The sequence below is a fragment of the Rhinopithecus bieti genome, unplaced genomic scaffold (assembly GCF_001698545.2).
Source record: "Rhinopithecus bieti isolate Rb0 unplaced genomic scaffold, ASM169854v2 scaffold_5350, whole genome shotgun sequence".
Classification (NCBI taxonomy): Eukaryota; Metazoa; Chordata; class Mammalia; order Primates; family Cercopithecidae; genus Rhinopithecus; species Rhinopithecus bieti.
In genome coordinates this window covers 585,172-607,938 of record NW_016804837.1, presented here as the reverse complement: position 1 = coordinate 607,938, position 22,767 = coordinate 585,172, and the positions used below count along the sequence as shown (strand labels likewise).

General features: G+C 38.3%; 2 protein-coding genes across 4 annotated transcripts in view; one reads left to right on the top strand and one right to left on the bottom strand.

The window, feature by feature from the left end:
• Nucleotides 1-912: 912 nt before the first annotated feature.
• The window catches only part of LOC108528699 (neural Wiskott-Aldrich syndrome protein-like), a 31,572-nt gene continuing 9,717 nt past the window's right edge, over nt 913-22,767 (bottom strand). Inside the window, exons 1-2 of one of the 2 annotated variants that reach the window (XR_001885257.1) lie at nt 3,176-3,236; nt 2,319-2,409 (exon numbers count right to left, since the gene is read on the bottom strand). Coding sequence is in view for 1 of the 2 variants with exons in the window: in XM_017870660.1 (XP_017726149.1) it covers nt 1,981-2,409 (429 nt within the window). In the remaining variant the exon portion in view is untranslated. Of the gene's footprint in view, nt 2,410-3,175; nt 3,237-22,767 lie in introns of those variants that run through there. The other variant, XM_017870660.1, reaches the window with a different exon arrangement.
• TES (testin LIM domain protein) overlaps nt 2,195-22,767 on the top strand; it is a 49,917-nt gene continuing 29,344 nt past the window's right edge. Inside the window, exon 1 of one of the 2 annotated variants that reach the window (XM_017870657.1) lies at nt 2,195-2,430. In XM_017870657.1, the coding sequence (XP_017726146.1) occupies nt 2,404-2,430 (27 nt within the window). In that variant the 5' untranslated portion in view covers nt 2,195-2,403. The remainder of the gene's footprint in view (nt 2,431-22,767) is intronic. The other variant, XM_017870659.1, reaches the window with a different exon arrangement.

Sequence of the window (22,767 nt, the reverse complement as noted above, 5' to 3'; positions counted from 1 at the left end):
CACTGGTGTCTTTGATATTCTTCTCTTTTATTTTACTATCTCCCAGGCTCATCTTACTTCTCGGCCTTTAATTATTTATTTATGTAGGATGTGAACCCCTAAATCAGCACTCTAGTCCAGGTTTTGCATATTTGTATACTTCATTTCAATGTCTCAGTCTTAAACTCAATATATTAAAAATTGTATCCTTTATGTCTACCACCAGCGCCAAAGAAAGCACAACTGAACAAAACCCTGACTGTCATCCTATATTTTCTCTCTTTCTGAGCCATCCATAGAGGTGATCAAGATAGAAATGTGTGCCATCTTCTATTCATTCCACTGTCATCAACTACATGTAGTCATCAAACCATGCCAGTTCTACCTCCTTAATAACTGTAGCTTAAAACCTGAAAAACTGAACAAAAACTTGCAATTTAATTCTTTTAACACTTATCTACCTCAATTTTATTTTTATAATTTATACATAATCTATAATTACTTTTCTATAATTGGCACAGTGATAATTCCAGATAAAACTCACTGAATTTCTATTTCCATCCTTGTCAATGATACACACACAATGTAATGGTGAGAGGGTTGGGAGGGAAGAATGGGAGAAAGGCAGAAGTTGGCAGTTAAAAAAAAATGTTTCCAGATGGTTTTCTTAGTGTCATCTCTGCAACCTCAGCAAATAAGGGTCCAAAATTCATGTTACAACATTTGTTTGATGCCTTATTTAAATTGCTTTACTGGACATTTTCCATCTGTTAAGCTCTCTGAAAGAAACAAAATTGCCTTGTCATAGCTAGACCTCATGTTCCTGTACACTTACAGAGGGCAAACTTTGCAGGGGCCCACAACTTTCAAGGTGATTTGGGAAAATGATACAGAAAAGTTTTACATCAACTGAAAAGAAAAATGTATAACTCATTTTGGTAATTTCAGTTTTAATTCTTAATAGGATAAACGAAACATACACATTATAAATCAATGCTCTGTGTTAACAAATAATCAAGTAAGCAGAGTTGCAAGTATTGGCTAAAATGAATTTTGGATATTTTTAGCTACCAAATTTCTAGAGGCAAGGTAGACATACATCTGGACCTGAATATCTGCATTATTGGGGAATATCTGTTTGTTTTATATTGTTTTGTTATTTTTAAAAGTAGGTGTCAAATTATGTCACCTGTCTGGGCAATGTTATTTTTGGCCATAACCACAAATTGAAGAAAATTGACTGCTCTTTTTCCTTAGTCAACATGCTCTGCTTCCAGCCCCAAACATCTTTGAGAAGTTGTTTAGATTCATGAGCAATGCCTCTGTCCCCAACAGGCTAAGACATTAGGCAGGTCCCTGCACCTCTGGAGTCCTCAGTTCCCCGCAAAATGAGGAAGCTAGACTAAGTAATCTTAGGCTCCCTTCCGGACCCACCAATCTGATGGTATTAGATGCAATTGCTCCTGAATTAGGGCATGAAATGAGTTCAGCTCTGGTGCACCAATGTGATGATTCTGCGTCATCAAAGCCTGAGCACGCGATAGGCCTAGCACCATTTCACACAACCCAAAGGGCAACCCTCTACTTCCAAAGGAATGGCACAACCTGTTTCTGAAGTGATTCACATCATCTTTACTTTTGAACAACCCAATGCTGAGGAAACAATCTAAGAATCTTCACTGACGTTAGGGATGTAAGATACGGTTTCTTGACAGTATTTGGGATTCTGGAGAAAAGCAATCGAGGAAAGGGCATCTCCACAACGCAATAGTGAATTTAGTGCCCAAGGTCCATCACAGGAATCCCTAACGATCCCTACAATCTCTCTCTCTCTCTCTCTTTTTTTTTTTTTTCCTCTCTTTGCTCTGAAAATAAACTGAGAAGTTAGTTTGAAAATAAACTGAGAAGTTGGAATACCTATTCCCCTTGATCCAGATAAAAAGTCCTGGGCAAACACAGGTACAAATTGCCAAAATGGAAAAAGTTCTGCTCTATCTTCAGCTAGAGGGAGGCTGGATCCCAGCTCTTTAGAAGCAGCCCGTGGACGCCCAGAACACCCTCCGGGGACCAAGTCAGGGTCCCCGAGCTTGCCCCGCAGGGCGCCGCCCCGGACGCGGCCCCGCCCTTCACCTTGCCGGCGCCGCGCTCGGGCAGCGAAGGTGCGTGCGGCGCTCGGTGATTGGCGGCGGCCCGGGACTGCCCGGCTGCCATTGGCTGCCCGGCCCTCTTTGTTCCCGGGTCCCTGCCGCAGGCCGGCTGCGGAGGACTGGGAGGCGGAAGTTCGACGGCGCCGGTCGAGTGGCTGCTGGGCGGCGGCGTAGGAGTTCCGCAGGTTCCCCGTGTCCGCAGCGGAGCCGGAGGCCAGCTGAGCCCGGCCGTGGGATTCCGGACTGGAGGAGGAGGGGACCCATAGGACGCATAAACATGGACCTGGAAAACAAAGTGAAGAAGGTAGGGGGGTGCTCAGGGGGGCGCTCGTGGCGGGCGGCGGCTGCTTCACCTGCGCGGGTCGAGCGGTGCGCTGCGGCCGGAGGTGCCGAGGCGGGTGGAGCTTGCGGGCCGCCCGGCTCTGGGTCTGCGCTGTCCCGGGCCCAGAGACCCGGCCCCCTGGGTAGAGTAGGTGCCCGCTGGCCCCGCCAGCTCCCCAAACTCGAGAGCGACAGAATTGGAAGCGCGAGCGAGGGCGGGCGCGGGGCTCTTCTCTCCCGTCTCACGGAGTCCCAGCGGTTGGAGGTGTTGGAAACTTTACTTGTTTCAGCTCTGCCTGTGCCTCCTCGAAAGGACGAGCTTAGGGCGAGTGCGGGCGAGACCGTGACACTTCCTGGCTCAGGAAGTTCAACTTCATTAAGCCTTTGTGGTTTGGGGCTCTGCTGTGCTTTGACAGCTCTGACCTCCTCCCTTCCAGCTGGGCTGCCTGGGGCGCTCTAAAATGAGTGTTGATTTAATGCACTGCCTTCGCACCCGTGCTGGTGATAACTTCTAATGTGATTTTTTTTTTTTTTTTTTTTTTTTTTTTTTGGTCATTCATTACTTGTCTACCGAAGTACTGCCTCCCTCTTAGGGAATTATCTGTCAAAGAGCGCATTCTCCCTGTTTGGCAGGGAGTCCCAAAGGGCGGTTGTCACCAGCGTCTCAGCGCAGGGAGACGTTTCCAGCCTGGCTGCTGCCTCGCAGGCATTGGAACCGATGGCCTTACCTGAGCCACTCCCGGGTTATGCGGAGCCTGGTGTCGCCTGGGAGAAAAGGGTGGGGACCAGACTGTGACTCGGAATGCTGATGTCACATTCGAGTGAATTGCCCTGTGCGAAAGTTCTCCTCGTTCCAGGGGATTTGCTCATATTTTACTTTGTGGTAAATTTAAGCTAGCTGTCCCTTATCAGATAGGGAAGTTTTGCAGAGGGAGGAAGGGAAAAATAAAAGTTTGTTTTTTCTCTTACTCATGGTTCCTAATATTCTTATTTTATCTTCTAAACACAAATGTTCTGACTTGAGCATTAATTCTATTTTATGCCCAGAATTGGATTTTTGAAAATGGATAGCAAGTATTGTGTTAGGACTGCAGAGTTTTCGGTTAGGAAGCTATTGACCAATAAAAACTTGAAATGAGAAAACAGTTTTTTTCATTCCTTAGGACTAAAATTCGCAAGCACTCAAAAAGGTATCCAGGAACAGAAAAACATAAATGGTTGAGAGTAGCGTGATTGCATTCTATTCTCTTTCCATTTGGTTTCTTTCTTTTTTTCTTTTAAGTAACTGATATTTTTGGTTAATCTTGCTTGTCATGGGGAAACGCGGGGAAAGTATTTTCTAGCTTAGCTTTCTGTTGATGAATACTGCATTCATTTAGTTTTCAAGTGGGTAAGAGCTACTTAATTTAGTACTTGTCTAAAACTTGAGGGGTCTTGTCCTTGTTTTTAAGTATTTATTTGAAGACAACTTTGTCAAAGTAAACATATTTTGGGCTGGCCAGGAAGAACAGGTGAAGCACAGGATTTTTAGGGTAATGACCCTATTCTGTATGATATTATAAAATGGCGGATACATGTAATTATACATTAAAATCCGTAGAATGTAGAACACCGAGAGTAAACACTAATGTAAACTATGTATGTTGGGGATAATGATGTGTCAATGTGTTTCATCACTTGTGACAAATGTGCAGCACTGATAACGGGATGTTGGTAGTCCGGGAGGCTGCTGGAGACAGGGAGGCATGGGGGAGGTACATAGGAACTTGGAATTTTCTGCTCAATTTTGCTGTGAAGCTAAAAAATGCTTTAAAAAACAAAGTCCGTTTAATAGGGGAAGAAAAATCAAAGATATTTTGAAGCTTTTGAGACAAGGAGTAATTCTGAGGGAAAAGTTCAAAGTTAAAATTGTATGTGCTTGCAAAGGAAAATCCAGACGTTGTTTATAAACAATTTCCTTAGAGTTTGAAAATGTGGATGATGATAAATAATGCCCTTGACATTGGTGTAGTTTTCCTCCTTTATCCCCCACTTTACTTTTACAAGTTATGTTTTCAACCAAGAATCTTAACTTCCTCTAATTCTCCTCCTCTCTGCCTCTACCACCCCAAAAAGAATTCCGTAAATGAAAGGTTTTAGAGAGAATCCCATGATACAACAAATCCCTGTTTCACTACGTTGTCTTCACTGATGATTCTTAGAACAGAATCCTCACCTGGTAAATTGGAAGCTATTAAAAAACTGCAAAGATGTCCTATTGGACTCCAGTTTGGGTGGGTCCCTTAATAGATTTGATCTTTTAACAAAAAGTTTCCCAGTACAAAAGTTTGGCAGTCTCAGGAATGTATTTCACCATCTTAGCCATACTCTCAAAAAGAAATTTACGTTCCTTTCAGCAGTTGTTTTCTAACACATCCAAAGAAGGAAATACTACAAGACTGTCTGATTTACCAGCAGAGTCTTCTCACCCTATTTTGGTACCTAGTTTTCAAGTCTCCTTTCTTTCTGACTCAGTTATACAAGAAAATTAATAGTTTGAATGTACCTTGAGAAAAGGCAGATTAAAAGTTGGAACAAAGACACAACCATTTAAATACAACTAATATGACTTCTGTTTTAAGATGTGTGTCATTTTTTTCCTTCTAAAACTTTTACATTGTTGATTTCATGAAGAATTTCTTCCAGACAGATGAAAAGCATTTTTTTTTCCACATTAACATTTCATATAAAAAGAACTCAAGAGGATTGTCTTTATTAAGCAGTGATTGAGATAGATGATACTGTTATAAAATTCTTGGTTTGTAAAAGGAAAGCTCATCCACATCAGTTGTACAGATTGGGATTAATTACCAGTTAAAACCCACCATCACAAAGACAAAGGGTTTTTATAATTAGATTTTGCTATATTTTGTTTTGTTTGAAGTAAGCGAGCTGTTGCTAGGATGTGAGAGCTGGTTTGGTTATACAAAGTTTTTGTTTTAATAATACTTTAGAACAGAATTTGATTCTGTGTCCTTGCCTTGTCTTCTGAGTTACACATCTAGACCTCTTTCTTATTTTTTAAGTCTTTTTTAAATTAGCTTTGTGTCAGTATGGTCCATGTCTGCTTGGGAAAAACAGTGGACTTTGAAAAGAAGGAGAAACAGTCTGATTTTGCGGTAAATGGTAAATCATGGCCAACAGCCAGCTGTTTTCCTCTTTCCTTTCTGTGTTACTCTCCCATGAGAATTACTTTTTTCAATTAAGAACATACCAACAGAGAAAGAGAACTTCACTAATTTCCCTTTTACTGCTTGGAATTGCTGCAGGGCTTTAATTTTACCGTGTTCATTTTTTGTCTCCTCTCTAACCCCTTTATTTTGATTAATCCTAATATTTTGCATACTTTTCTTAAGACTCTTATTTCTTTAATTTTACTTTTTAAAAATGTGGTGCATTTTAAAGATTACATGTTACCAAAAATCTCCTTTCTCTGTATCCAAACTTGTTTTCAAAACCTTTGTCATTAGCCAAAAAAGCATAGTGAAACCAAGTGAATACTATTGGGAAAAGGACTGAATTACAGAGATTGTTTCCACTGGAAATTGGAAATTAGAATGAGTTATTTGCCTGAAGTGGCCCCTGGTTGAAGTGGAAAAGGCAATATATGGTGACCTGGATGCTCAAATCTACAATTGGATTCAAGGCTTGAAAGCCACTCTTGCTGCAAGAATCATTGGCAAGGCTAAGGGTAAAGGTAGGGCAGGACACATCCAGGGCTTTGCTTTAGAGGTGTTCTGCCTCTCAGAACAAGTGCAGAAGAAAATGAATGGTCCTTGGCTGGGCTTTTATAAAACTATTCTCACCCATGGTGTGGTTCATTACATTGGTAGCGTATGAAAAGTCCCTTTCTCTTAATTGTCCTGAATATTGGTTGGAGAAAAAACTATAGTAGGTTTTCCATTGATTCTGTTCCTTTATGCTGCCCTATGAAGTAGAAATAGGAATTTATATGTCTACTGGCTATTACCTGTGTTCTATCAACTCACGCCATGACTTTGCTTGTGCGTGCCCATACTCCATCTACAGTTCTAAATTTTTTTCCATCCTTCAAGGACCAACCCCTCATGCCGCACACTCCTCCAGGAAATCTTTCTCCATGCTGCCACCTAGATGAAACATATTTTCTTCTTTTCTCCTGAATTCCCAAAACATGTATTGGTAACACTTAGGACACTAATCACTCTCCACCTCTGGATTATACTTACCTGTTGTATGTTTCACCTTCTTACCTTGCTTACAAACTTCTTGAGAGATGAATCCATATCCTGTTATAGTTGCATGGTTATTTTGTTTGCTGTTCAAAGCAACCTTAGGAAGTAGGCCTTCGCCCCACTTTCAGGATGAAGAAACTAAAGTTTACATAGTGTAACCTGAAACCTTTCTATAGAGAACTTTACTATGAACTTCAACCATAATCTGAAGAAGCCATACTCCTTTCATCATGTCAACTAGCCCGAGTCTTATGTTCTTCATCTTGCTCACTAAATATATATGGAATGGTAACTGTTATAAAAAGAGAAATAAAATAAGATACATTTCAGCACTTTCACTCATGTTTTAAAGGAATTATATTTGAGGAAGTGGTTTATATTCCAGTAAAATCACTATCCTACTAGTTTCTGTATTTTGTTTCTACTTTATCCATGTTGTATGTATTCCCTTTAGTGTAAGTTGCCATTGACATTCTTTGGGCACAGGCAAAGTATACAAAAGTAAAAGTTTGTGAAAAGGAATTTCTGGGAAACTTCTACAGTCAAAGAAACAGCATAAACTTCAATAATATTCTCTACTTTATCTTCTAAATTTCTTCCAACTTCCTGACTTTTGGTGTGAGCCAATGATAATGCTGTCTCCTTACTATGTAAAATGGCCCGGGGTAACAGTGACGCTGTATTTGGCTCTCTGTTTTGTTAAGTTTAACCAATGGCATCTGGAACTATAAAGGGATACTCATGGTCTTTTCTCCCTGTTGAGCTCTGCAGTTGATAGAAAGCCTTACACATAGCATGAGTAGGCTACACCTCTTTTCCCTAGTAGGAAAGTGTTCAGAGTACCTCTGGAGTGACAGTCCAGACAGCTAAGAATAGAGCAGCTAAAAAGAAACAACAAATAAACAAACAAACAAAACCTCATAATATTGGGAGAACTATTTTTTTGTTTTAATTTCCCATTCTTCATGCAGAAACATTTCTTGTGAAGCTGAGAAGCTGTGCGGAACACCACAATGATCAGATATTTCATGAGGCTCTCATGGAGCTCCAGCATGACATCCAGCATTAGGAGCATGGGATCAACATCATAGCTCATCAGTGTGCAACACAAGTTACCAAGAGGGGCCTTCTTAGTGGAAAGAGAGTGATAAATTGGTAACATGGAAGCTACTTCCTGTGTTCTTTTTCTGAGAACTAGAAGAAGGAATACAAGTTGGCCCCATGCTAATGTGTATATACCTTTTTTACATACCAGTCACCAAAGTGTGTTTAGAAATTAGGAAAGGTCAGTAAGTCTCTAGTATATATAAACATCTATAGTGTATGGAAAGGTCTTCCATAATATATCAGTTTTCTCACTTCCATTTATCAGTATAATATATTTAAAATTGCCCTAAGCTGAGAGTTGGTAGATCCAAGTCCACTTTTTTGTGATACTGACCACTTTGGCTATCAATTTCTATTTATATAAAAATCAGTAGGGGAACCAGATGATTTCTGAGACTTCTGTAAGTCCTGTGACCCTTTGATCATAGGAAATAATATCAGTAGTCTACCACATGTAATGATCCACAGCACTTTAAAATCACACAAATGAAGAACATATAAATATATGTGTAAATACATAAAGGAGATGGCATAGTTTAAATGTTAGTGAATTCCATGAAGAACCTATAGATTGAACCAAATAATTTTTTCCCACAAATCTTAGCTCGTTTCAACTTGTTTGTACTTAATTTTCATAATACTTGTGGAGGTATTTGAAGATATTAGGTTAAGTTTAATTAATTTAAATCTGTAGTATAAGGCTCTAAAGCCTGTAATAGTGTGGGTCCCATAAGTCTAGGAGTGATATATTACTTACCTTGGTATTTAATTATGGGAAAATGAAAAATAATGGAGCATTTATTTTCTTTAAAAGTTATCTCTCTCAAAATAAGGCTGTTAAAATTTTTTAAAATTTAAAAAAAGAAAAAAAAACTATGTGAGTGCTTTTTTACATACATGCACTGTTCTAGACTCTGGGATTATAGTAGTGAACAAGAATGACACTGAACTTAAGGTTATGTCATAGAATTATGCTATTGCAAGTGATGATAGAGCAATGTAAATGTTGAAAGTAAGCACAACTGGGATTATACCCATCAGTGAACTCTTTATAGGTTAGCAGTGCACTACATTTCTAACACAGTCAGCCAGCAATTTTGGTGGTGATCCCTGGGCTTGATTCTTGGTTTTGCAGACTTTGTAATTAGGGGTTCTTATTTCATTGTTTTAATTAATGGCGAATGTAAAAGAAATGGGAAAGTAGCCTTTATGTATTAGAATGTGAAAAAGATTATGAATGCATAAAGCTATACAAATAGACTTACACCTATAATATACACAAACTGTAAGTCTTCTGCCTGATTACAAATGCATTACAAAAGAGTCATTCTTGGATTTCCTGTTTGCAGTCATAGCTAATTTTTGTTTGGTAACTACTGCCATGGTAACCAAAATTATGATTTTAAAAGAATTGTTTATTAAATCATTAATATACAGGAAATTATTTTACTTTTTACAAGGTGGTGGTATCCAGGGAAATTATATTATTAATTATGAAATCAACTTTTCTAGGAGAGGAAGATAAGGAAACAAAAGACTAATCAAAACATTTCAAAACCACAGATTTTCAGGATTTTAAAGAAAATAATTTGGTAATTGATAACTTCACCACTATTCTTTGAGTAAATAACCATGTTTAAAAATTGCCTCAAACACTATTAGAGGATTAAATTTAGAAGTTATGCTTTTCAACTAGCCAACTACAATCTTTGACTCTCCTACAAAAGAGCTGCAGTTTAGCGTGGTTTTGTCAATTTTCTGTTCTAAGTGCCCTAACATTCTAGTTAGATAATGGGGTATTAGAGCAATAAGGGTATGCATGACTATAATTTTCTAAGTATCACTGCATTTATTTTGGTCAAATTCAAAAAAGTAAAAGAGCATAGTTTAGAATTGCCAATTTCTCGGTTCCTTAGTCTGTTAGAATGGTGGGGAGTCTGCTCAGATTTGTGCATGGCTTAAAGTGGGAGAGCTTTATTAGAAGCCAGCCAGTGGGGATTGCTGAGATCTCATCTGCAAAGTTACTACTGTGTAAATATACTTAATCTGAAATGCTGAATTATCCTCAAACTATGAGTGATTCAACTTGTGTTTATCATTGTGACATTCTGGCCACTGTGAAAAGCTGTAAACAGGAGTTTCAGGGTGTTCAATGCATAGCTTATCTGAGCAGCGAGCCCAGCAGAAAAGATGGGCTTTCAGCCCAGCAGAAATGCCTTGATATGGAGTCAGTTAATGCATCTCTAGCCACAGTGAACTTTTCCCTTGCCTTGTTTGATGATAAAGTGATATCATGTTTCATTGAAAAATGACCATGTAGATGTTAGGTGGATTTTGTTTTATATGAGCGTGATGTGACAGTCTTAACAGAATGAGTCACAAAGTAAGGATGAAGGATCTGATTTTCCTTTATGAGATCCTGGCCTACAATAAAAATAACTTGGGGTTAAAAAAAGTTACCGTTTGTTTTTCATAGAGAATATTAAAAGTGCAGTTTAGATTTAAAACTACAGACTCTAAACTCCATATCTATCAGTATCACCTCTTGAGCAAAATATGGATGTCAGGTTTGATAGATTTAAAAAAAAAAAGGAAGGAAGGAAGAGTGAGCAAGACAGATGTGTAAGTTAACTACAGTGCTGGATAGAATGACGTAAGTGCTGTAATACACTGTTTTCTTATCTGGGATGAGAAACCTTTTATAAACAAAATTTATCATGGGCTGATATTTTAAAACATAGTAAAAATTATTAAAACAAAAGACAAATACAGGACCAATTAAAAAAATATTAAATGCAGGAGACACAAAATTATATGTATAGTAGTTCCTAATTGCCTACTGTCAGTTTCTCTGCCTATCTCATCACAGACAAGTGACTTACAGTTTGTGAACTGCCACTTTGAGTAGCACAGCAATAATAGAAATACAAACAACGGTTATGAAGTCTCAGAAGCAGAAGTAACTAACTTTAAATTGTGTGGGTTGGGATTATTTTATCAAGGAAACACCTCCCGTAGAATAAAGAAGCTTTCATTAGGCGAAGAAAGCATTCTATAAAGAGGAAATAGCATGAACCAAAGGTACCTAGCTGTGAAAAGTCAGTAAAACCACCATTAACATTTTCAGTTTTGTCTCTCCTAAAATAAAGCTAAAGTAGATGAGCGGCAGTAATTTGTAATTTTTCCACAGTACAGGTTTGAATTAAAGAAGTGTATCACTGAGCTAGTGTAAGACCCTAGGCCACAGCTGAAGAGTTTCTGATCTCTCTTGACTTCGATGATTATTTAATACATTGTGTCATCTGTTGAGAGAGAGGAGGAAATTTCACAGTAGAGTCTAGCGCATGTAGGCTGATCTGGACTCTGAGCTGTGGACGGGGACCACATTGGTGCCACGTTTTCATCCTCCTTAGATCAGTGAAGCAAACAGTAAAGGTCATGCCCAACTGAAGGAGCACCTTTTAAGCCTCTTCTTATGCCAAAGCAGTCGTATGTCCAGTCCTGAAGTCAAGGAGAGGAGAAGTCTAGTCTACCAACTATGAGGCTGCGGCAGGGATATGATGTTGAATACTATTACGTGGGAATGAAGGATTGGGACCATTACCTCAGTCTACCACGTGTGCTACAGAGGGACAGTTGAATGTAGGGGCTTGAGGATACTTTTCTGAAGATCTTTCATGTATCAAGAGTATTCTGAGATGATATTCTGTACAGTATCGCAGACTACACATGTTTCAAAGCAGGGTAGTTTTTGGTCATTCCGAAAAACTGTAGAGGAGAGTTAACTTTGCAATATCCCTTACTTGATTTTTAGGGTGTCTATTTTTCCATCTAGTCACTCTTCTGTTAGCTTTGAAACATAGACCTCTCCAAATTCATTCCATCCAGGTCCTGTGACTTCCGTGTTACATGAAGAAATGTAAAACTCATTTATTTGGGAAATGGCAAGTTGCCTAACGTTTTGAAGGGGAATTACAAAATATTACCTTTTATATACTGCAACAAATGGAAAATATATTCTGTGAACATTCCGATAATATGGGTTAGACTCTATCTGTGGTAACGGAATAGAAGGTTATCCCAAGAGAAATGGCAGAATTTAAAGGTAAAAAGACGCAGGACAGATTTCAGTGGCCTAACTCCACAGCTCTTTTAAGATGTCACCGGTAAACCGGTAGTGATGTTATTCATTGTTACTTTCTCATGGACCAGATGAAATTAAGCCAGAGGATAGACTCATCCTGTGGACCACCGTTGCCCACTTTTCTCTAACAGGGAATTTGAAGGGAGCAGCGCAGACTTTGACGTTTCCAGACATAGATTTGGATTTCACCTTTGATATTTACTCAGTAGTTTGGCAACAGTTGCTCCTTGGTTTCAGAGATCTAATCTGCAAAACATGGATAGTACTTCTTTATTGGATTATTGTGAAATTAAATAAAGTAGTACTTGTAAACGTGTAGAACAGTGCCTGACATATAGCAAGTACCTGATCAGTGTTGATTATTAGTGTTCTCTGATCAGTTTTAAAGGCCCTGGCCTTTATTAGCTGTGTGAATTTGGGAAAGCTACCTAGCCCTGTAAACCTTAGTATCCTCATCTGAAATGGGTTTCAACTATCTACCTCACAGGGTTGTAAGGATAATCAAGATGAATATCTTAAAGCACAAAGTATGGTGCCAAAACATAGACAATAAACAAATGTGTCATAATCCTCTTCAAGAAATCCAATCTAGAGGGAAGAAGATCCTGCATAGATCTTCATGCTATTTCACAGACCCCTGAATATATCATCAAGCATTTTATGATGGCATGCTCTCAGTAAATTATTGCCACTTGGTGCTTTGTTGGACACAAAGAAATATCCATTTAAAGTTTGATAATTGTGGGATACATTAACTTACTGGATTTAATATATCCTTTTGCTAATTTAAAATGTAATATATTTAATGTATCCTTTTGCTAATTTAAAATTGTTTTGAGTTTTATTTTACAATGAAATTAAAGTTTATAAATATTTCCAGAACTTGAGTACCTACCACGTGCCAATCGCTATGCAAAGGATTCAAGGCTGTGTATATTAGGTTCCCTGAGAAAGCGCTTGATTGAACACTGCAATGTATTGTGGTCCAGTATAGGAAACTGGTATGTTTCCCTGATTGGAATCTTCCTCAGAGTTTCTGAGGTAAATTACAGAAATGGTTACAATTCTTAGCAGCATCTCCCATTAAAAAGTGGAGTCTATTTTCCTTCCCTTTGAATCTGGACTGCTTTCTGACTTACTTGGACCAGTAGAATGTGGTAGAAGTGGTGTGTGAGTCCTAAGCTTGGACCTCAAGAGACCTTGCTTGTTTCTATTGCTCTGTTGCTGTTATTTAAGTCTTCACAGCCTCCTACAGTGAAAGCTGTGGAAAGAGTCTTACAGAAGACTGTCCCCACTTGAATTACCCTGATATTCCTCTGTACATCTGAAAGAATCAAGAATCAATGTACTGAAACTTCTCTGATTTCATTGGTGGCTTAAGACTGAACCCACTTTCTACTCTAGGCGAATCTAATTTTGATTTTTGTGCTTGTTGTTCCATTAAAGTGAAGGAAAATTAAATTAACATGCAACTGCAATTTTATCTTAGTTGTAAATAGGTGGTATATGCATATTTTGAAAATTGTCTAATTTCCTTGAATCACTAGACAAATTTTAAGTGATGTCTGTGTACCTTCTTTAGTGGTATAGTCTAAATATAGAGCAAAAAGTATGGTAATCCAAACTACTTCTCTGATACATCAGAAGTTAAAACATGCGTCAAAAATTAGTTAAGGCTCTCTGATTAATGCAGCACAACGTATCAATAAACATAATTCTTTTTTTTTTCCCCCAGAATAAGGGATGGTATGAAAAGGGTGTGCAATAAATAAATAAGCAAGCATGAGGACCTGGCAGTAGGGTTCTTACATCTCTCCCTTTCTTTCCTGGTTTCCAAGACCCCTATCCTTTCTGTAAGACTTTGTTTTTGTTTTAAATGCCTGTGAATGCTAATTTGGGGCAAAAGAGAAAATGAGAAGACTCTTTTCCACCCCCTTTTCTGTTTTCTTTGCTGTCTCTGTTGGGCATTACTCTGTAGGTTTCCTTGGATCCTCCTCTGGACAGCCTCCTTCAGTGAAGCCTTCAGCCAATACCATGAGCCTTTTCTTTCATTCTCCAGTCTGTGAAAACACATCTGTACTGCCATCTTTATCTGCATGTGCTCCAGTTAGATAGTTAAAGAATTAGTGGCAATAAATCACGTAATTGTACAGTCACCCTACTTATACCCTCACCCATGTATTATAATGGGTTACCTCTGAAGAAATACTACTACTGCCCTTAGGCATGGCAAGAATGATCACAGTATTCAAGTTTGGGGATAAAGAGCCTTAATTAAGACCTCTCAAAGCAGCTCTCTGTGGGATCTACCCTTTAGAAGCAGCTGTGGAGATAGTGACACAAAACCAAATTAGGAATGGTTGCCATGATCCAGATTCTTTTACGGAACTCCTACAGATGCCTTTTGGAATCAGGTTTTTAAAGTCCCTTTTATAGCAAATAAATAAGAGGTTTTGAGGGCTGTTTATGAGCGCATTCCATTGCAGTGTCCTTCAGTGGAGCCAGAGCTCAGCCAATCCTAATTAAGAAGCAATTTCAGCTGCAGTCATAGCTTATTATAATAATTGTGACATTTTTATAGTCCTACATTGTCTTTCTCAAAGTAATGGATTCTGGAGGAGGCTTTTTCTGAGTAGAGTCCACAGAAGAGGTATTCTATTAGTAAGCATTTCAAATGACTTCCTTCATACAATAGTATAAAAAGAATTTGATAGCAGTCTGTTTGAAAAATGTTTATAAGGAACCAGCTTAAGCTGAGCAGATGCAATATATTTTCATCAGTTGCTTACTAAAATAAGTACAAACCATTTTTATTTTTAAAAAGTGGGGACTAAATTTTGCTCCCAATAATATTGTAAGGTTACATATTAGGATTCAAATAGAGAAGCAGAACTGTGAGGGAAGGAGCTGCTAACTGTAAATACTACCTAATTTGAATCAAGTAATTTTGGCTCCTTTTATCACATAGAGGTACTGAAATTTATTTTATTTTACTTAATTCCATCTCCAGGTGGATTTATATAATAGAATTTAAAAGTTTATATAAATCTCTTCCAATTTTTATTTTGTGTTCTTTAAGCACTACTGTGGCATATTATAAAAATTGTGAAAATTTTCTCCCAAATATATTTGGTATTTTAATAATCTGGTTTGCAGCTGTCTTCTGTAACACAAGTATGTGTGTATGTGTGTGTACACAAGTGTGTGTAACTATATATTGAGAAAGAAAATGAGACTTAGAGGCTAAAAATCATATTCTATCCTGTCTTCTGAAAGATCATTTCCTGGTTCTTACTGAGGGAACAACTAACAAATTGAGGGGAATGAGAGTATTTATGAGGAAGGACAAAGTTCTGCTTTAGATACCCATTGGGTGAAGAGAATTTAAATATTTGAAATGGGCAATATAATGAAGCAAAATATTTTCATATTTTTCAAATCACTAAATTTCTAGATTCATAATGGAACACCTTTGTATTAGCTGCAAACTACCCCAAAACTTAGGGTTTGAAAATACCATTTATCATGTCATAGTTTCTGTGGGTCAGAAATTTGGAAGTGGCTTAACTAGATGGGCAGATAAAGAGAAGTGGTAGATAATCACCCCATATACCTCTGTTCCCCTTTATAATATGTCTGTCTCATCACAAATCACTTAGTCTTTGAATTTAAAATCAAAACAGAAAATAGGATATAGTAGGCAGCATCTGAGCTGGTTCCCAATTACTCCCACCTACTAGTAGTCACACCCTTACGTATTGCCCTCCCATTGACTGCAGGCTAACCTGCTCAGTTGCCAAAAAATGAAATATGGCAGAAGCGATGGCATCACTTCCAAGATTAGGGATTACAACTTCTGTCTTGTGTGCTCTTGCTCTCTCTGGGATCATTTGCCCTGGGGAGAACCAGCTACCATGTCCTGAGCTACCCATGTGGATAGGCCCGTGTGAGAAATCTTAGAAGTGGGAATCTTCCTTGTCGATCCTTGCAGCTCAGCTGACCCCGATTACGAACTTGTAAGAGACCCTAAATCTGCCCATCTAGTTAAGCCACTTCCAAATTTCTGACCCACAGAAACTATGACATGATAAATCGTATTTTCAAACCCTAAGTTTTGGGGTAGTTTGCAGCTAATACAAAGGTGTTCCATTATGAATCTAGAAATTTAGTGATTTGAAAAATATGAAAAGAATATTTTGCTTCATTATATTGCCCCTGACTACTGCATAGTGAAAACATCTTACATATAATATAACAGATAATTTTTAGTACTAGTCATGTCTACATGTTTTGAGTAAACGCCTTTCAACTTTGAAATATAATTTGTTCTTTTGTATTTCTTGCTCATTCTTTTAATTTTTTTTTTCTTTCTCTTGCTGTAACATTGAAAGAGACCTGTTTTGCATCACGACCCTGGAGATTTTTCTTGACTCTCACCTCATCCTTCTGAGAATCCCCTTGCGTGTGAATTTATCACCTCGGGGACTTCCATGTTAGTATAGCTGGTGTGCAGACATTCAGGTTCCTCATAATAAGTCCCAGGTTTGCCTAGGACAGAGGAATTCCTGCCTAGCAAGCAATGAGCAGTCTTTCAGATCAAAATTGATTGTTCTGGAGAAGTTACAGATGAGGAATATTACTCTTTAAATTACTATTTACCTTTGAAGTTTCAGTTTGGAGGGAAAAAAGCAGTGACTTTATAGTTAAGCGCATAGGGTTTGAGTCAGAAATAACAAGATGCAAATCTCACTTCTGCCACTTGCTAGCTGGGTAGTCTTAGGCAAATTAATTTCTCCGAGTCTCAGTTTTCTTTTTGTGAAAAAGAGGTGATAATACTTTTCCAATAGGTTGTTGGGGATTAAATGTGATGGTATATGTATTTTGGCTGATGGGTAGTAACATTTTAACAAATGGTGGTTGAGGTGTTTTTACTAACACTTCTACCATCACAACCCTCAGTGCTCATTTTTTAAAGTATAGTTAAAAACACTTCAACGTATCCTGCCAAAACAAAAATTTATTACTGTTTCCTAGAAATATAGCAGGATCTATTTCTGCTCTTCTTCAAATATGTTACCGTATTTATTGAGGTATAGTTGTTTTGGTTAATCAGCTACAACTTGATTACATCTCAAACTCAAGTAGAGAAATTGTCTTGATGACAGTACCTTTGTCATTAACTTAATACTGTTACTGCCTTAAGAAATATAGGGACAGATTAAGTAGGAATAGTCTAATTTGTTAAAGTTCCAGAAAACTTGACCTACTACCTCCAGAATATATTTTGCTATAAAATATTTAGGCAGAAAGAACACTTGTTTCCTTTTCATTCCTAACATAATAGTCTATGTGATTATTTACTGCTCTCTGTGAACAAAAAAGATTTCTGACCATTTGGCTTACAGTAGATTTCATAGTAGAGATGCATGCAGGGCTTCTGGCTTTATGCATCCTAAGCTGAAAAGGTAAGGGGATGTGGAAATGAATCATAGAATCTGCAGTAAATAGTTTTACTCCTGTTTCCTTATGGATGAGCCGTGTTGACAAGTGAAGACCCTTAATTGATTATTCTATTCTTGAGCTATAATATTTGGTCTTCAGTTAAAAATTCCATTACATTCTATTTTTTAAAACGGATTTAGGAAATAGTGCTTCTTTATCAGGGCTTTCCATTTTATGACCTACCTTTAGGCACTGTTTATTGGTTAACAGCAGTCATAGCTCTGTCTCAAGTTCTTCATGTGGATGAAAATGTGGGTAGTAATAGTATCTCAGACTTTCGTAAGATTGTTAGGAGGATAAAATGAGATAATCCATGTAAAATACTTAGAACCATGCATGGCAGTGTAAGTGCTCAGTAAAAATCAGCTGCTGCTTTTATTATCACCATCCCTTTCAGTGTCTTTGTGTGTGTGTGTAAAAGGCAGTGGAAGTTCCTTGGGGTAAAGATATGTTATGATCAAGATCGTTTGATAGTTAAAACAATTAAATAAGTAAAACTTTCTAGCACTCCTGTAAATCTCAGACACTGTGGCAGTACTAGGAGTTCAAATATGAACAAGAAGTTCACAATCTAATGTGGGTAAATTGATGTACACACAATCATAGGATGGTAAGGAAGGACTTAATAACACCATTTGTGCCAAGGGGACAGTTAGAGAAAGGTATCACAGAGTTACTGACATTAAAATTGATTCTATGGGCCCAATAGAGAGAAGGACTTTGGCAGATGGAGAAGAGGAGGAATAGAGATTCAAGCAAAGCGAAAAGCTCCCCTTAAAACAGAGAGTGGCTGGAGGGGAGTGATGGGAGGAAGGCAGGTGGTGCCAGGCTTTAAAGGATCTTCTTTGCATGCTAAGAAAAGTGAAATTCATTGAACTTATTAAAATCATCTAGCAAGGGGAGTGTTATGATTATCTTTAGGTTTATCAAAATAATTTTGAGAATAGCAATACAACGTCATACAAAATGATCAGTTAAGAGAGCGTGGTCTCAGGATGATATGATGTGAGTTTGAACATGCACACTGGAGTGCAGATGAGGTGTGACTTTTAGAAAAGAGACACTAGAATTTGGAGCATTATAAACATGGCTAGTCAAGGGACAAGGAGGCCTCTGGGCCCCAGGTTGGGTGACCAAGTGGGTGATGATAACTTTGTCTTCAGTCTTCTTCTCATGTATTTCAGACTTGAGTAACTGAGAGATGGGAAGTTTTCGTTTTTATTAGCAAAGAAAGAGAAATGTAGCAGCTTTACTAGGAATGACTAATTGTAGCTCTTAATCAGACTAGTTCTTTGTATTCTTACCTAAGAAAGTTGGCAAACTAATAAAGTGTGCAACTATTTTTATATTTAAGTTTGGTTTTCTGTGTAACCTACACTTTTCATTTTTTATATTTATTTATTTATTTATTTATTTATTTATTTATTTATTTATGGAGTCTCACTCTGTCACCCAGGCTGGAGTGCAGTGGCATGATCTCAGCTCACTGCAGCCTCCACCCCCTGAGTTCAAGCATTCTCCTGCCTCAGCCTCCTCAGTAGCTGGGATTAGAGGCACCTACCACTGCACTTGGCTAATTTTTGAATTTTTTTTAAGTAGAGACGGAGTTTCATGATCTTGGCCAGGCTGGTCTTGAACTCTCGACCTCATGATCCACCCACCTCAGCCTCCCAAAGTGCTGGGATTACAGGCATGAGCCACCACGTCTGGCCAACCTACACTTTTTTGGTAATGCAAATCTTGTTAGAGATTTGCAAACAGGCAATGAACTAAAAATTTCAAATAATTTTAAATCTTGTATCAGATCTTAGTAAAATATATTCCTTGGGTGGGGACTTCACAGATCACACTAGATTTCTAAGGGAGCCATTTGCTAAGATGAATTATTTAGATATGTAGTTCCTTTGTCCAGAATATTTATCTGGATGAACAAAAATCTAAAATGCTTCTTTAGGAGTGTAATATGAATATGTATGTGTGTGTATGTACATGCATATGTGTGTGTATATGCGATAGGTAGATAAACATGCATGCACATACACACTGAGAAAGGGGGAGTGGGAGAGAGATATGTATATTTCATATGATCTACCTTCATTCCAATATTATTAAAGAAGTCTTAGTAACACTTGCTTGTTTAGTAACCACATAGGATTCTTTACTCCAGAGGGAATTTGGTTATGAAAACAGCATGAATCAGATGATCTCACCCTGAATACTGCATAATATCTTCCAGACCCAAATTGTCTCCAAATCAATTCAGACCATGTTTGAAATACCAGATGTTCCATACTTTTTCCTTTCTTTTTTTTTTTTTTTTAAAGTATCTGACATGCAATACCTTTTTCTGGGTCAGAAGGGTGACCTGAAATGTTGCCAACCTATTTGACTGCTTAAAATTATGAATATGGATAAATTGATTCCATTCCCTTTTCTTATTCTAAAATAAGCAGGGGATAAAAGGGTGTTTGGAGGCACAGATCATGTGAATATAAATTCAGTTTGTGGAGCCTGCAGTTAAAGATACTTAAGTCCTATTTGCCTATGATTCCTGTTTCACAGTAAATATTATATAGTCACTTTTATTTTTTTCTTAGGATCTTGATAGATATTCCCAAAGCCTGATTATACTTTCTTCCAATATAGTCAATCCAAAGGACCTGTTTTCTTGGATGCTGAAGAAAAAAAATTATTCTGTCATATCCTTTTATTGATGCTGACCAGAATGTGTTACTAAAATGATATGAAGTAGACAGCTTTGAGACTTTTGTGCTTATGAAAACATGTGTTTTAGGCACTAAGTGTTGAGTCTGCAGGGAATACCGTATCACATTTGCTGTTGAAATAATTACATGCAACAGGCCTGAGTTTTATCATTCACAACTTAAGTCTTTTGTTTCCTATGCATACTTTGTAAAACTACTCCACCAAACTGAGTTCCAAGTGATTCTGACTTCTCAGAGTCATTAATATATTAGCTTTTTCAAATAATTATTTTCTATTTAGTGATTTAACTTTGAGCAGTTGACCATGCTGAATAATAACCAAATTAAGAGTTAATCTGACACGATTTGCAATAAAATTAAAAGGTATCTTGGAACCAATCTAGTTTAATTTCTTCATTATCTAGATGAAGCCTGAAGAAGAAAGATCACTTTCAAAATCCCTGAACTCACTAGTGACCCTCTGGGACCAGATCGCAGTTTTCCTGACTCTCCTCCAGGGATCTTTCTACATTTTCAAAGTTCCCCGTTAGCTCACTAGTATCTATAACTATATATATATAATCATTTCCTTAACGTTTGGTAATTCTCACAACATAGATATGACATACAGGCACACGTATCTTGATTATATTAGTCCAAGGATCTAGATTTCACTTTCTAAACAGCCAGTTTGCCTTAGCTGAAGAGCTAACCCTCTCTGGGCTCCCCTTCCTCCCTACCACTCTCTCTCACATACCCCTGTGTGAACCCTGGGCATCATTAAATAACACTTTCCTTATTTATATCCCTCACCAAGAGTTTTCTCCAGCCCAGTCATCTGGGCAGAAACTAACCTACAAGATTTGGATGTTCAAGAATAATAATAGCCTTGGCTCTTCAGGAAAGCAGAAGGACCCTAAGGAGAAGGTGTGATCTATGCTGAGGGTAAAGAGAAGGGATGAGAAGAATTCTGGGTCCTGGACTTCAGGGAATCTTGAACACAAAGTGAATAATGGAGAGAAATTAGAGAAGCCCTTAGAGTAGATGGGGTTCCAGATCCTTGAACTGAAACCAAGAGGAGTTGAGGAACCTCAGTTCTTATGACATTTTGCCCAAAATAGGCCCTAAGAAGCTGTGCTTGGGGCAGTTCTGGCTGTGAAACTCCTCTTACCACAGATTAGAGTCCGTATGCTTTCCTTCATCTGATGCACATTTGACTTATGAAGGGGAGAATAGCAGATGATTAGATGCCTCAGTTGGAGTGGGAACAGAGCAGAAGAAATTTGCCTCACACTGGTAGAGGTATGTCTGCTACCATGCAATTTTATAATATAAATTGGATTTAACAACTACATTCTAAATTATAATTCAGTCTGAAACTAGGCACATCCTAAACAAGGAAAACACTAGAGTGTGAATCATGTATCTTCTTTCTTGGAGAGGCATTGTGCTTGTTTTCTAACAGAGGGTTGATAAAGAGAATAAAATATGGAAAAGTTCTCACCCAATAATGTGGCATAAGTCAGAGATCTTCCGTGCTGGTGTCAGTGAGATTTAAGTTTTGTAGCTGTATACTTGTAGCTATAAAATGAATTTCTTACTGAAATGTTCTCAGGAAAATAAGTTTATTGCCATTCTGAAACTCTAATTGTTCTAGCTGCTAAAAGTGATTTTGAAAACTTGGTGTCATTTTTGTTTGTGTTTTGTGTGTGTGTGTGTTTTTAATTAGGACTGCTTCCATTAAATTATAGTAGGAGAAAGTATATCATATTGCCGTGACCCAGTCCACTCTCTTTCACTTACTTGCTCTCTGTCTGTGATGTTTAAAAGTTCCCTCACACTTAAGTCTGAGCACATGGGGAAGATGAAAGTGTTTGTGTTTGGAAAGGTAGAGGGGCACTTTCTCCAGGCAGTCACAAGTCTAACTGGAAAGAGTCCATAAAGAGATTAAGCTGGCCTTCCAGGCAGGGCCCAAGGGCAAAAGAACCCTGGAACAATACTTTCTGGGTTTTCCAGGGCAGCCTACAGAGCCAGTTTCTCAAGTTACTGCTTTTCCCAAGGCCTGGTCTCCTGCTCTCTGTGAGGGCTGCCTGAACTTCTGCTGGCAGAGCTTGAGAGGTGCTCTTGCTCCTCACTCTCCCCTGTTGCCCTGTGGCTTTCCTCTTTACCAGTCTCTCCTATCTCTGAGGATATCATCCTTTTTTTTTTTTTTTTTTTTTGAGACGGAGTCTCGCTCTGTCGCCCAGGCTGGAGTGCAGTGGCCGGATCTCAGCTCACTGCAAGCTCCGCCTCCCGGGTTTACGCCATTCTCCTGCCTCAGCCTCCCGAGTAGCTGGGACTACAGGCGCCTGCCACCTCGCCCGGCTAGTTTTTTGTATTTTTTAGTAGAGACGGGGTTTCACCGTGTTAGCCAGGATGGTCTCGATCTCCTAACCTTGTGATCCGCCCGTCTCGGCCTCCCAAAGTGCTGGGATTACAGGCTTGAGCCACTGCACCCGGCCGTCATCCTCTGTTAAGCCAGTAGCCTAAGGCATGGCGTTGAATGCTTCAAGAAGTTTAGTTTCTTCCTTGGGAAAATGAAAAGAAAAGGAAAACAAAACAAAGTACTC